We start from the raw sequence: 15049 nt of genomic DNA, 5'->3' as shown, positions 1-15049 counted from the left end.
GCGTCTGCGTGAAGATGAAGGAATTTTACTTGCTTGGCTTGGCCTTTGTTTTTGCTTTCTTTTAGGGTAGGGGAATTGGTTAGTCCCAACAAGCATGTCCATGGGGGGGCTCCAGTTTTTCCAATGTGGCATTGGAGGGTGACATTGTTCGGGCTTGTGCCCTTGTGAATCCGGTGGTGAAAAGGGCTGCCGTGCATGGGACACCGGTGGTCGCAACAGGGATTAAATTATGGTAAATAAGAAGTTAAGTAAAGATTGGTGATATCTGTTTACAAACAATTATGTTGGCCAAGAGGGGTTGGCACAAAATATGGTTATGTGTTTGTCATGTTTGGAGCACACGTTTATCACATGTCATTAAGTGTTATGACTGGAAAAAAAAAAAGAATGTATGTTTTTGTTAGTGTTACGGTCGGAAGGCAAATCTTGTGTTTCATGTCTATGATTTGGAGGAAAACCCGGAGGGAAAAATATTTGACTGAGGGGCACCATGACTGGGGACGTCAGATACACCACACACTCCCACATGTTGTTTGGTGGCAGTCATTCAAAGTTTGGCTCGTTTGTTGGTCGCGACACCTTTGGGCTGTGTCCTATGTCCAGGGACATTTCAAGCTTGGGATAGCATTGCCTCCCTCCCATTTTTTTTAGTTTTCTTTTGTGTGGTGACTGCTTCCCCGTGGCCCAAAAAGTATCCAAAGTTGACTTTGGGGTGAAAAGGGAGTGTGCCAGCATTGACGGTACCTCAGTCATGTTTGACACAGAGTCTGGAAATATCTTCAGGCTGCAGGGTTAGGAGGCTGTTCAAAAAGGATATTCTTCCTAGTGCCTGCTTTTTTATACAATTCAAAGTAGTTGGACGCTGACATTTGTATCAACTTTCTTATATCAGTGTTGGCTTTGCTGTTAAACAAATATGGTTTGAGGCATTGGTCAGCCATGCCAACAATATCTACTGTATGTACTTTGTAGTCTGCTGTGCACTTTGGTTTAGTGACATTTGTCCCCCTGACGCATGTTGTCACAATGGACTCATTGTTATCGTGGACAATATACAGACATACTTACGGTCTGTATACTTGAGTGCCAACAACTCAAGCCACATAATTCCATGAGTATAAGCAGTATTCCATGAGTATAAGCAGGCAGGGCCATTTACTCTTACACAACAAATAGCAGACGATGGGGGGCAGCAGCTTATGGGGCAAATGCCTATGATGGCTGGAGTGTCACATTAAATATTTATTTACTTTTATCTTCAATGAATCTAATGCATAGAATGGTTTTTTTTTAAGAATTTTGGGGTCCTTTTTTAATGTATTGGTCAAAAAACAGACCAACGCAGACATATTTTTTTCAATTCTTATTTTTCATTTGTATCGTTAATACTTGCAATATAAATGACTATTATAATTGTACTGAACTTTTAACTGTACAGAATAATTGTACACTTTGTTATTTAGCTGTGAATTCGCTTGGTGATTGATCTCCAGTTTTTTAACAATGGAAACTGGAAAGGATTTTTTAAATATTTAAGTGTGCTTACGGATTGAAATAAGCAAATTATATGTATTGAAGCCTCAGCTTGTGTGTATATCATGGGCAAAGGTATCTTAACTACTTTTTCTCAAGATCTGCATGATTATTCCTTATGCAATATCTCCAGCATGCATGCAAATTATGCCACCCTTTCCCATCGTAGAAACAGAAGCTGTATTCTAGGTTTTAGAAGTCATTTATAAAATACACTAATCTACAGAGTGGCAGCAGTACCTCTCACTTTACTACCGATTTCTAACACACGGAAATAATGCCTATAAACTGTTATTCATCGCCAGTGGCATTTTCATTTACTTAAATGGACTCAGTCACAATACGTTCATGATCATTATATATTTGTTAGACTAATTTAGTACAAATGTCAAACTGTATATTTCCATAGGCCTTTCTACCTTTGGTACGCACATGTCCGCATCTTTCTTTTTACCATTGAACAAATTAATAACAATACAAATATTTTACCAAATACCACTCTGGGATACCATCTTTATGATTCTTGCTTAGATACAAGGAAGGCTGTAAAAAGCATTTTACAAATTTTATCTGGACCTGGGAAGACTGTCCCCAATTATTCCTGTTCTGAACGTGGGAAGGTGGCTGGTTTTATTGGAGATCACTATTCAGTCACCACTGTGCCCATAGCGCAAATACTCAGGATATATGGTCATACACAGGTGAGTCCATTCAAATCTTGTTGGTTGAATTAATGGTCGAATTCTCCTCAGAAAAAGTTATTTCCTTTAATAGATTATGCGCATAATCGAGACAAGGCACACAACACACAAAAGTCGAAGCGTTGTCTAATTATGTATTTGGATTACATGGTTTATATAACTTCTTATATTTCTTATCTACTTCTAATAGCATGCATCATTCTGATTGGTTACTTTTTAAGCAGGTTACGCCTCTTAGTAGATATGTTGGCGCAACTCGTGATACATCATAGACTAGACATTTTCTACTGTCTTTGTCAGCAATAATATTTATGATAACATAAGCATTTTTCTAACAAATCTGATCTAATTAAATGCCAGTCTTTTTCTCTAGTGGCTGTGACTTGTAGATTGCAATTACCGAGACACTGAATTAGAGATTCATTGCCTTATCAACAGATGTAAAAGCAAACCATAGACAGAACTTATAGAAAGTATTTGTTTTGCTGAGGATATCACATTGGGACATGAAATACATGTTTTACTGCATTTGTACTTCACTGTACTGCAGTTTTACTGTAGTTATTTTTGTAAGGAAGTACAAATGCAATAAAGCTGCAGTACATTGAAGTACAACTGTAGGTTTGCAATATAATGACGTAAAAGTGCAGTAAACGTGCAGTAATACTGCAGTAAATGTGCAGTAATACTGCAGTAAAAGTGCAGTATTGTCACATACCTGGCTGCCGGTGCCTCTGGGTCCTCGGACCGGCAGCCGCCGAGGAGAAGAGGGAGACCTCCAACCGTGCCGCGGCAGCCGCAACCACCGCGGAGAAGAGGGAGACCCCCCGCCTTACCGCAGCAGCTGCAACCGCTGCGGAAAAGAGGGAGACCTCCCGCCTCGGCACAGCAGCCTCAGCTGCCGCGGAAAAGAGGGAGACCTCCCGCCTTACCGCAGCAGCCGCAACCGCCGAGGAGGAGAGGGAGACCTCCCGCCTCTGCGAGACAGCCTCCGCCGCCGCGAGGAAGGGGAAGACCTCGCAACTCCACACGTCAGCCGTCCACTGCTAGAGCCAGGTCCGGTCCTGCTGCGTGCACGCGGTCCTCAGCCGGTACTACCGCTCCTTTTAGGATTTTAAGATCTCGCCAATCCCAAGATGGCCGCGAACCAGAAGTGACGTAACGGCACTTTGAATTTTTGGCGGGAATTCGTTAATTGATGCCTGGACTTCCTCTGCCTATTTAAGAACCTCAGAAACCTTCCAGCTTTGCCTTCTGATGGTTGTACCTATCTTGCATAGTGTCTTCTCAGTACGCGTTCCTGTTGATTTCCCGTTACCGACCCGGCTTGTTCCTGTTTCCGATTTCCTGGCGTTTGACTCTGGCTTTCCTCACGACGATCCTGACTTCTGGCTTCCTGACCTCGGCTTACCCTGCAACAATCCTGACTTCTGGCTTCCTGACCTCGGCTTACCCTGCAACGATCCTGACTTCTGGCTTCCTGACCTTGGCTTGCTCATTGGCTATTCTGTACTGGACTTGGGTGTTCTGTCTATTGAACTTGCATACGCTGCTCTACCTGATTACAGGTACTACTTTACGCTGTGCGTGACAAGTATTACAGTTTTTTCATGTCCAAAAAACTTCAGTTTTCTACAAACAAACTGCAGTATTACTTCAGAAAAAACTGCAGTAATTTTTCATTATGGTATTTTTCTCTAGTGGTTACGACTTGTAGATTGCAATTACTGAGGCACTAGATTAGAGAGATATTGCCTTATCAACAGATGTAAAAGCTATAAACAGAACTTTTAGAAATGAAAAGTATTTGTTTTGCTGGGGATATCACATGGGAGTGCAAATGCAGGCTCTGGTCTGCTTTCAAGGGTAGGCCAAGGGGCGCCATGGTGACCACACATTGGAGCCCCTTTAAGCCAGCATAGCAAACTTTGTTTTTCATCAAGGTATTTTAATCAGAGATAAGTACAATGACATTTTGTGGTCCTTTCCACAAAAAAAGATTTAGGGCGGATTTCCAGGACAAGGTCACAAAAACGTGAAACAGGAACGCAAGGCACCTTCCATAGTAAAGCAATTGATAACTTTCCAGCAAAAAGGCCATAGAATCTACAATTTGTCTTAGAACAACACCACCAGTAGTAATACTATTACAACAGGGGAGACTACAGCAGTTACAAGATATTTGAAAAAGTCCCAAAGAGCGACAAAATGTGTCCCTTAATCTGAGAGGACTGAGCGCTACAATGGACGCTGGATATTTCGTTTTCCCCGCAACAAAATGCTTGTAAGAATTGTTGATTATAATTGGGGTTTTCAATTGCCTAGCCTAGCTCAGTAAGTAGAACAGGAAACTTCAATTGGTCTATTTGAGTCACTTAAGTCACTTACAGACCCCCCCCCCAGGAAGACCCCTTATTTCTGGGATTGGGAGTTTAAATGAGATCCTTTCTGAGTGGATTTTTATTTACAGTCTTGTTGTGTCCCTTAAAGCTTATATTCATGACACTAAACAGGTTTTACAACAAATGTAAATTTTTAAGGGGCAATCTTCTTATTGCTTTGGATGTTGAATCCTTATATTCATGTATCCCACATGCTAGGTGTAGAAGGTTAGGTTTAGGTTTAGAAGCAGTTACCCAGTGTTTGCATAATTTTAGTAAACCATATCTACAATTGAATTTCTAATTCTGGCCTTTAATTTCTTTATTAACTCGTAACTATTTCATTTTTGAGGGAGTATATTATGTCCAAATACGGGGGACCACTATGGGCACAATTTGCTCCCTCTTATTCAAACTTGTATATGGCCTTGTTTTGTATTTAAGTTTATTGATACAAAACTGTTTATGGCAAAAACAAACATTTTGTGCCTGTTTTAACAAAATTACATTAGTTCAGACAGTCGATAAGCAGTACTGCGACACAGCGCAGGCAATACAAGTTATAATATGACTTCAGATTACGGAAAGCTCAGTAATATACAGTAAAAGCAGTGTACAATTACAATTCCAGATATGGCACATATGGTTAGCACATTAATGGAAACAGCCTGGGGAAATGGGGGAATGGGATGGTCAGGGTTGGTGAGGGGGAGAATAAAGGGGGCTGAGGAGAATGGGGCTAGTCTTCAGCCTCTAGACTGTCCTTGAGAGAGTAGTCTCTCAGCAGGCTGTGGATAAGCCTGCGGCAGTCACGGACTGTGACCTGCTCCCTCCTCAACACCAGGCGGTTCCTGGCAAACCATAGAGCGTCATTTACACAGCACATGAGACGCCAAGCATCGTCAATGGCCCTCTCGTTGTGTGTTCCTGGAAAAAGTCCGTAAAGTACAGAGTGGTAGGACAGGTACTTTCTCTCGATAGAGTCCTTAAGATCCAGCTCCAGGGCTCTGAACAAAGCCTGTGCAAACGGGCACTGCCAGAACAAGTGAAGGGAAGTCTCCTCCTCCACAATGCACTGTGGGCAGTGTCTATATCTGCACAGCCCCCTGGCATGCAAAAATGTCCTATGGGGGAGGCCTCCCTGAATGGCCATCCATGCAATGTCTTTATGCCTGTTGGTTAGCCTGCTCGACGCCACGTTAGCCCAGACAGTCCTGGCTTTGGCGTCGGGGAGCCCTGGGATGTTCTCGATAGTGTCTTTGGCTCTGATGAGCTTGTGGATCACACTGGGTGACCACAGGTCTGGTTTAACTCCCCCACTTGTATATGGTCTTGTATAAGAACATTTTTACAGAATCTAATCTGTTTAAAACCTGTATTGTTTATTTTGGTTGCTATATTGGTGACTGGGGGGTGTACTTCCCATTATAGACGGTAGACACCTGGATTGCATATCATACTTCCAGCAGGCAACAGTGCATGGATTTATGTTTAAGTCACCCTGTACCTGATTAGGGGTAGAGGGTGGCAACAGTGAGAGAGCCAGAACCAGATCCCAGTTTCCCCATCCTCGTTCTGATGTCAGGATTGTGTAAATTGTTGTGGTTTTCTGTTATAACTAATTTGCATATGATCTGCATATTGCATTTTACATATGGTGTGATGCATGCTGGTCATAACTCACCGCCCGCCTATTGAAAGGATCTTGAAAAAAAAAAAAAGGTGCTTGGGGCGGCAATGTGCTGCCTCTTCAAAAGTGCCGCCTGGGGCAATTGCCCCACTCTGCTCCATGGCAGCGCCGGCCCTGTTTCTATGTATTCCTGTGCGAGAGAGAGGGCATGCTGTGTTTAGCAAAAATAAATATCACCATTCGTATTTGAAATGTAGTGTAGCAAAACAATTTTTTAATGCATTGTATTATTATCAGAAGTTACAAATGATGTTTTCATATTTTGTAGATCAGCTATGGAGCCACAGATTATTCACTAAGTGATCGACGTGTCTACCCGCACTTTTTCAGGGCACTTCAGAATGAACATGTCCATTTCTTAATAATATCCGACCTTCTGAAACACTTTGGCTGGACCTGGGTTGGAATATTTACATCGGATGATGACGGTGGAAATCAACAGAGTCTTATTTTAACCAAATATCTCAATGATCAGGGTATTTGTGTTGCCTACACAATACATAGCAACAAGGGCATCAAAAACGATTTACATCACATCAGTGAAATTGTTAGAAAATCTTCTGCTCAAGTTATTGTGATTTGTGGAGCCTTAACATATGCTTCTATTAGCACACTGCTTGTCTTAAAAGATGTTTTTCACAGTAAGACACTAATTCTTCCCCCTTCTTCAGCTTCAAAGACGGAAGTATTTCTGACTAATATCGGCACATTTAATGGCAGTTTGGGTATTGAACACTCTCCTATATTTTTTTCTGGAACCGAAAAGTATTTCAAAGATATCAAACCCTCCAAATTCCCGAATGATGGACTACTTGCAGATATTTATTCCCTATATTTGAAATGTTTGTCTTTAAGTTCATTAAAAAATAAACTATTTAAGTTTTTTTATAGAATATCTTTTCAGAACTGTACTGAGAAAAAACGCTTGGGTGAACTTGCATTGGATTTATTTACCGGTGTTTCTCCACGAGTTAATTTTGCAGTAAATGTTATGGCCCATGCTGTGGAAAGCATACATTTAAATTTGAATACGGAGCCTCATAAAAGAGAAAAAAGAACAAATTTCAAATACCAGGTAAATATTAGAAAGACACTATATGAGGGAATTTTTGTTCTAATAATGAACCTATTTGTTTGACTCATTAATGAAGACACCGTCAATCGCAATATTCAACAATATGCACCTGATCGATTAAGAAATATTAGAGAACATGGAACATCCATGAAACCAGTAGGGTTACTTCTCTCTCACCTGTAAAATATGTATATGTTGGGATTTTACAAATAACTATATAGTGAACCGTTACTTGCAACACACTATTACACCATGTCAGGATGGAGGTATAGATAAGTAATTAGGGTCAATCTTACATAGAAACATACAATCTTACATAGAATTTGACAGCAGGTAAGAAGCAATCATTATAGCCTTACTTCTATCGCATGCCTGTTTAACCCTTTCCTTGCCAAGTTTTTTTTAGCACCATACATACCGTACATTTTTTTTGCCATTTTTACCATATGTTGGTTTAATCAAGATTCCTCTTTTCCGTGTTTGATGTACCCAGACAAGTTATACATCCTATATTTTTTCCAGAAAAAATAGGGTTTTCCTTTGAAACAATAGAAACATGCAACAAATAATAAATGTGAGTTCAGTTCTAGTGTGTAAAAAAACTCCCTATATTATATATCATTTCTCCTATAGGGTAGGTGCCACTGGTGAACAATGACCCAATTTATGTTCCGTAACACCCCCTAAATATAGACACTCCCTTCGTGCAAATTTTTAGTATTTAGTACTATTTTAAATGTTTCTGGCTTAAGGGTTAACTACAAGGGTAGAGAATGGGAGGGTTTATAATATTTAGATGTAGTGCTTTGGCAAATTGATTAAGGGCTTTTTAAATATATATTTATGGATTTATTTTTCACTTTTATCAACACCAGTTAGATAGAGAATCCTTTAGGGATCTCTTGTACATCTTATTTCTGTCAATTATGTCCAAATTACATCACTGAGCTCACTTTATTGTTATTTTATTGTTATTTATTTATTGTTTATTTTATTTTTAATTTTTTGTATATTTTATCAAAAAAAAACAACATTTTCCCATATAGCTCATTTAGGGGAAGGCATCAAGAGTGGTTCTGCTAGTTTCATGTGCACGGAGGGGGGCGCTCATTTAGTGGATTTTATCCAGGGCTGCTCAGCAGCTCTACTCATTTCATGTGCAGGGAGGGAGCGGTTCCTGTTTAGGCAGAGCTGCTCAGTATTCTTTCATGTTCAGGACAGGAAGGGGGGGTTGGCTTGTTTAGGGGAATGTATCCAGAGGTGCTCAGCAACTCTTTCACGACCAGGGGAAGGAGGATGGGGGATGCCACACTAATCGCAAACTTCCCAACACTATCAAATTATACATAGCGGACATACAACATAAGGATTCCCCTTACCCTGGACAGGCGTTGAGAACTGCCTTTAAAGGTCATAACACAGCCTTTATTAATAAATCTTACTCTACCCCTATGTTTAGCATTGATTCATTTCTTTGGCCCCTATCCTACCTACAAAAGGGGAGTGTTTTAAAGGTCTAGGCACATTTCAGACCCACTGGACATTTGCTTATGTTTTACCCCTACCACAACTACAGTATACAAAGCATTCTATAGGTTAAATGGACATTGTAATGCCCATTATGCCACCTTGTAGATCTGTGGTTGTTATCCAAAGCCTGGATGAGTGCCCCACCCTTTGTGCTGATGGTGTGTGTGTGTGTGTGTGTGTGTGTGTGGGGTAATTAAATACACTCCCATTCATTGCCTTAAATAATAAAAAAAAAGCCTGATGCAAAAGGAAAAAAGCAGAGCAACAATAAATAAAATTCATATTTCCTTACCTGTGGTAACAGATTAAAAATTGTTGCTTGTTGTGCAGGAATGTCTAAATATATTAACATACGCCAGTGACCCCCAGTGTTTGAAAGCTGCATCGCTTCCTCCATAAACTTTAATCAGCTTCATACACTTCAATACTTGCCGGTTAAATCTTTGAGTTTTTTCAAACCGCACTGTGTCACATAATTTATATTTCCTACTGAATGTATGCAAGCGGTGAAATGCCTGTTGAATGTGTCTTGATGCTTCAGGCTCAAATTCTTGCCAACTTGCAAGCACTCACAATTTAACAAATAGGATTATTTTCGACAAAATTGTGTGTATTTTTTCATACAATAAGTTTAACTATATGTGAAAATCAATAAATGTTGCAAATATGTTTAGAGTGGTGCGCATGGTAGCATTAATATTAATGTTGGTGTGCTTTATGGGCAAAGTTAAAATTTTGCTTGTCCAATTGTCTTGAACATTGTAATTCCCAATGACTGCACCCCATTCACAAAAATGCTCACAGCTTTTTACAATTTAATTTCCTATACATTTTTATATATAATTATTAGATTACGAATTATCTATATACATGTTTTACTTTCCTTAAAAGATACATCATTTTATCAAGAACACAGATTATGTACGGGGCTCGAACAAACCAGTGCCTGTTTTTGATCAAAATGGTGAATGTGTTCTCCCTTACATGCTTACAAATCTGAAATTCACATCTGATTCATTAAGAAATGACACTTTTGTAGGCCTGTATACTCCTTGGTATCCAAGTGGTCAGAGGCTTGCTATTAACACACATGAGATAACATGGAAGACCAACAACAACGAGGTTAGAAATTATTATGTAGTGTATGTAGTATGTCTTATTCCATTTCAATATTACACTCATTTTGAAAAATTTGCATCCTGCTTCTGTTTTAAAATTTGTCTTATGTTGAATTCTGATCCCTATAAAAATGTCCCCCAAACTCCTCACCCTTTAAAACAGGGGTAGGGAACCTTTTTCTTCTGCCAAGGGCAATTTGGATATTTATAACATCATTCACAGGCCATAACAAATTATCAACTTAAAAGTAAGCCCCACATTGTATATTTATCCCACAGACAGCTCTCTCTTTTATGTGATGTCCCCAGCCAGCCCCCCTTGTGAATGAATGCCCCATTACACCCCACACGCTTGTGTATTGCCCCTGCCAGTTCCACATTGTATATTTATCCCACCACCCAGACCCTCTTTTAATATTGATTTATGTGATGCCTTCAGCCAGCACCCCCTTGTAAACTTATTTACCAGCCCCACATTATATATTCAGGCAGAATCAAAGTCAGGATGAGCAGGATTCAGCAACGGGTTAAACATATAAATTGTAGTCAAGGACAAGCAGGGTTCAGCAATGGGTTAAACGGGTAAATCATAGTCAAAACTTACAATAGCCAAAATGTACTAGGCACTATCACAGGCATTGTAGGAATGTCCACAGGAAGTTTAGAACGCGCCCTGTCTGAATCGTGGTGGCAATGTTGGAAGCTGAACGGCATTGTGGGACAGGAGGAGTTCGTCCAGCAGCGGAAGGGGAGCGGAGAGATAAGTGTAGTGACATTCACTCAATCACAGATACTCATTCATTCCTCATCCACAGATACACATTCACTTATACTCATTCAGAAATATTCCTTTACTTAGATATTCATTCAATCACTCACTCATTCACACACCGTCCTCCACCCCCTTACCTGAACTGCACGTCTCTCTGTGCTGCTCGTAGACTCTGCAGGGGCCTGCTGCTTCCCTCTGTGTTGCTGTTAACAATGTCTCTTGTACCACCCAGGGGAAGCAGGAACGTAGCAGGGTCATGGGACGTAACGTAACGCAATGCTGCTGGGCTCCAGCATCCTCTTGGAGGCATAAGAGATGTTGCTTGCACAGTGTGCAGTTGCTGCCCCTTTTGCCCAGCGGGCCAGACCAAAAGATTTTATACGGCTCTCGAGACGGCCATTCCCCACCTGCTTTAAAGAATCAGAACCGGTAAACCATTTCTTGTTTTGTAATAAATATATTTTGTTTTCAAACATGATAACAGAATCACTTTTTTCCACCATAAGGCTCATTGTGAACCTTTGCTAGAATGTTTCTTCTTTTCAATCTAAATCAATCTTAATAAAACTGGAACATTTTGGTCTCTAATAATGTTAGATGTTAATGAATTCATATTTGTTTGTCAGATTCCACGATCTCAATGCTCAAATAATTGTTTACCTGGTCAGAGGAAAGTCCAACTATTTGGAATACACTCCTGCTGCTACGACTGTGTTTATTGTTCAGAAGGAGAAATATCAAATGTTACTGGTATGTTAGACCTGCACTGAGTACTGAATCATTGGAATATTAAAATTTTTAACCTATAAATAGACTATTATCTCTATTACTAACAATATATCACTTGTAATTTAAATCATTTGTTTCACTTTTTACAGACAGTGACAATTGTTTAAAATGCCCAGTAGATGAATGGCCAAATGAGAAAAAGGATCGATGTATTCCCAAAGTGGTGGAATTTCTATCCTATACAGACGATACCTTGACTGCAATAATGGCATCTGTCTCAGTTCTCTTTTGCTTAATTACACTGGCAGTACTGAGATTGTTTATTTTACACTGGAATAAATATATTGTTAAAGCTAATAACAGGAACCTCAGCTTCATCCTCCTTGTTTCCATAATGCTGAGCTTCCTCTGTGTGTTTCTGTTCCTTGGACGGCAAGTGGATATAACCTGCATACTCCGTCAAACCTCCTTTGGAATCATCTTCTCCGTAGCTGTGTCTTCTGTGTTGGCCAAGACTATCATGGTCTGTATCGCTTTTAAAGCCACCAGGCCTGGCAGCAAGTGGAATAAATGTATCGGAGTCAAACTGCCAATTTTTATAGTCTTGTTCTGCTCATTTATTCAAGTTCTAATTAATATCATTTGGTTGATTATTTCACCTCCCTTTCAGGAGCAGGACATGCAATCTTATCAGGGAAAGATCATCATTCAGTGTAACGAAGGCTCAGTTATTGCCTTTTACTCTGTCCTGGGCTATTTGGGGATCCTGGCAGCTGTTAGTTTTATTATAGCTTTTTTAGCCAGGACATTACCTGACAGTTTTAATGAGGCCAAGTACATCACCTTCAGCATGCTGGTGTTCTGCAGTGTTTGGATTGCAATGATCCCGGCCTATCTGAGCACCAAAGGGAAAAACATGGTGGCTGTAGAGATCTTTGCCATATTAACCTAAAATGCTGGACTTTTGAGTTGTATATTTTTTCCTAAATGTTACATAATCCTGTTTAGGCCAGAAATGAATAGAAAAACATGTATGTTAAAGATTACTGATTAACAGTTTCCTGCAGCATATATGCTGCTTTTGCGATCCAATGTTGTAATTTTCTGATTAATGGAGCTATTCTTAAAAACATCAATATCAAATTATACACAGGAGCACGGATCAGTCTTAATGTTTGAGTTTATAGAAACCTTATTGTATAGAGACTAGAACTACTTCACAGCATTCAGCATAATTAAAGTAATTTTTCTCCCTTGCACCTGTTCAGGGCTGTCTTTAACGTGGGACAATAGCAGCAGCTCCCCTGAGTCCACTCATTACTGGGGGGCCCAAAAGAAGATAGATGAGATAAACCAAAATGCTGATAGATTTCATCTATTTGCATGACTTTGAGACTGACATCCATCATTTTACTTTAAAAAATGTATGTGGGGGGACTAAAGTGTATTTCACTACAATGTTTAAATGAAGCCAGGAGAAAGTATGCTGTTGCGAGGTGGGGAATCCATTGATGCATCCTGTTGCCGTGTCTTCTTCAGGTAAGCGATGCACCCTGCCATCTACGTGATACATGAGACCAGGCCACCTTCTTCCATTTCTCCGTGGTCTACTTCTTGTGCTCACGTGCCCATCGTAGGCGCTTTCCGCAGTGGACAGGGGTCAGCATGGGCACGCTGAATGGTTTGCGGCTACGCAGCCCCATACGCAACAAACTGCCATGCACTGTGTGTTCTGACACCTTTCTATCAGAACAAATATTAACTTTTTCAGCAATTTGAGCTACAGTAGCTCATTTGTTGGATTTGACCACACATGAAATGAACACCCCACAAGAGCTGGAGTGAGTTGCCATCACAATTTGACCATTGTTGCTGAGATCCTTTTGCTTGCCCATTTTTCCTGCTTCTAACACATGAAGTACAGAATGTTCACTTGCTGCCTAATATATCCCACCCACTGTGTCATGCCCCATCCAGGCTGCGGTGCTGCATATCTCGCAAACATCCGAAACCAAACGCCCCGGGAGGTAGAACAGGTATTCAACCTTATTTGGACTTGGATTCGCCCCTAATTTTTCACCCTTGGGGACAGAACTATGTGAGCACATCATACACGAGACCCACTCCCTCTGCATTGATGGCACAATAGAAGAACTGGAACATGGAAGACACACAAGTTAGGGGCGGCAGGAAACTTACTGGGCGCTGGCTTATTTAAAGCAGAACCTCTCCCCTGTGTTGGGACACAGCAACTGACAGAAGTGTCACGGACCGGGTCCATAGAGATGACTGCACTGACCCAGCACGCCCAAAGATTGTGTGCAGGAGTCACAGTGCAGTAGCGGAGTTGGACAGGGCCTGGTGCAGGGCAACTGCACTCTCCCGGGTGTTGAGCACCTAGGGTTGTGCAGCCAAACACCAGCGCCCTGATATAGCAGCGGATGTAGTCCAAAATGAAACGAAGTGATATCCTGCAGGCACCCTGGAGCAAGCATGAAACATATCACTAGAATCACGTGCAGGATGATGCAGGCTGGAAGTATATATGGAAGCTAAGCAAAGGATATAACAGAAACATAACAAGCAAGGGGGACAGAGCAAGCAAAGTACAGGGAGAGCAAGGGGGACATAGCAAGGAACAGAGAGACCAAGCAAGAAACATAACCAGACAAGACATACATAATACAGGGCACAACAGGGAACAAGACAGGACACCCCGCTGCCGGGGATACAAGTCAGGACACCCCGCTGCCAGGGATACAAAACAGGACACCCAGCTGCCGGGGTGTCAGGGGCCGCAACTCCGGGTCCGCCGAAGCGACTCATCTGAGTACCCGATGCCCGCGGGTACTGCATCCCGCGGCGCGTCTCCAGCTTCTTCCTCCTCTGCTGCCAACATGTCCGCCGCTAGGCGCGCACGCGCACGCCCTCAACAAGCTTTATGCGTCCCGGAATGGAGACGCCGGGGTACGCGCACCAAGGACGTCACGGCTGGGGGCGAGGCGTTCCCCAGGCGGCAAGTTTAAAAACTGAGCACTGAGACTAGTTCAGTGCTCAGTGATTGTTCCTTCCAGTTTGAGCTCTGTGCGTTTATGCTTCCTGCTGATTTATTGTGTACCGAACCTGGCTTACCCTCGACTCTGCTGCCCTCTATATTCCGACCCTTGGCTACTAAACGGCGTTCCTGATATTTCGGGTTCCTGACTCTGGCTTTGGATTTTGACCTTGCGGCTTGCTATTTCCCTGACCACGGCTTCGTACCTGACTTCGGCTTATCCTCACCTACCCTACTGCGTATTCCTGGTGCTACGTATCTGCATACCGGACTCCACCATTATACCAGCCTTTCAGCCTGACACGGGGATACAGGTTACATCAGACTGACACACATAAATACAGGAACTAGCCTAGGACTGAATGATAACTATTGGAGATTCTGTCACATCTTATGGCCATAGTATGCTTAGCCCACCACTATGCCAAGGTACTCCAATGACGGTGGGTGCTAACGCTAATCCCT

The 15049-nt window shown here is 41.6% G+C and overlaps 1 protein-coding gene across 1 annotated transcript in view; it reads right to left on the bottom strand.

Moving 5' to 3' along the window:
* LOC149281205 (vomeronasal type-2 receptor 26-like) overlaps positions 1-13232 on the bottom strand; it is a 34379-nt gene extending 21147 nt beyond the window's left edge. Inside the window, exons 1-3 of the mRNA XM_089499553.1 lie at positions 13141-13232; positions 11859-12080; positions 10938-11099 (exon numbers count right to left, since the gene is read on the bottom strand). Of these exons, the coding sequence (XP_089355679.1) occupies positions 10938-11099; positions 11859-12080; positions 13141-13232 (476 nt within the window). The remainder of the gene's footprint in view (positions 1-10937; positions 11100-11858; positions 12081-13140) is intronic.
* Positions 13233-15049: the final 1817 nt, after the last annotated feature.

The sequence above is a fragment of the Sceloporus occidentalis genome, unplaced genomic scaffold (genome assembly GCF_023333645.1).
Source record: "Sceloporus occidentalis isolate IW3139 unplaced genomic scaffold, rSceOcc1.0.p SCAF_137, whole genome shotgun sequence".
Lineage (NCBI taxonomy): Eukaryota > Metazoa > Chordata > Lepidosauria > Squamata > Phrynosomatidae > Sceloporus > Sceloporus occidentalis.
The sequence above is the reverse complement of the archived record's forward strand: the minus strand, read 5'-3'. Positions and strand labels throughout refer to the sequence as shown.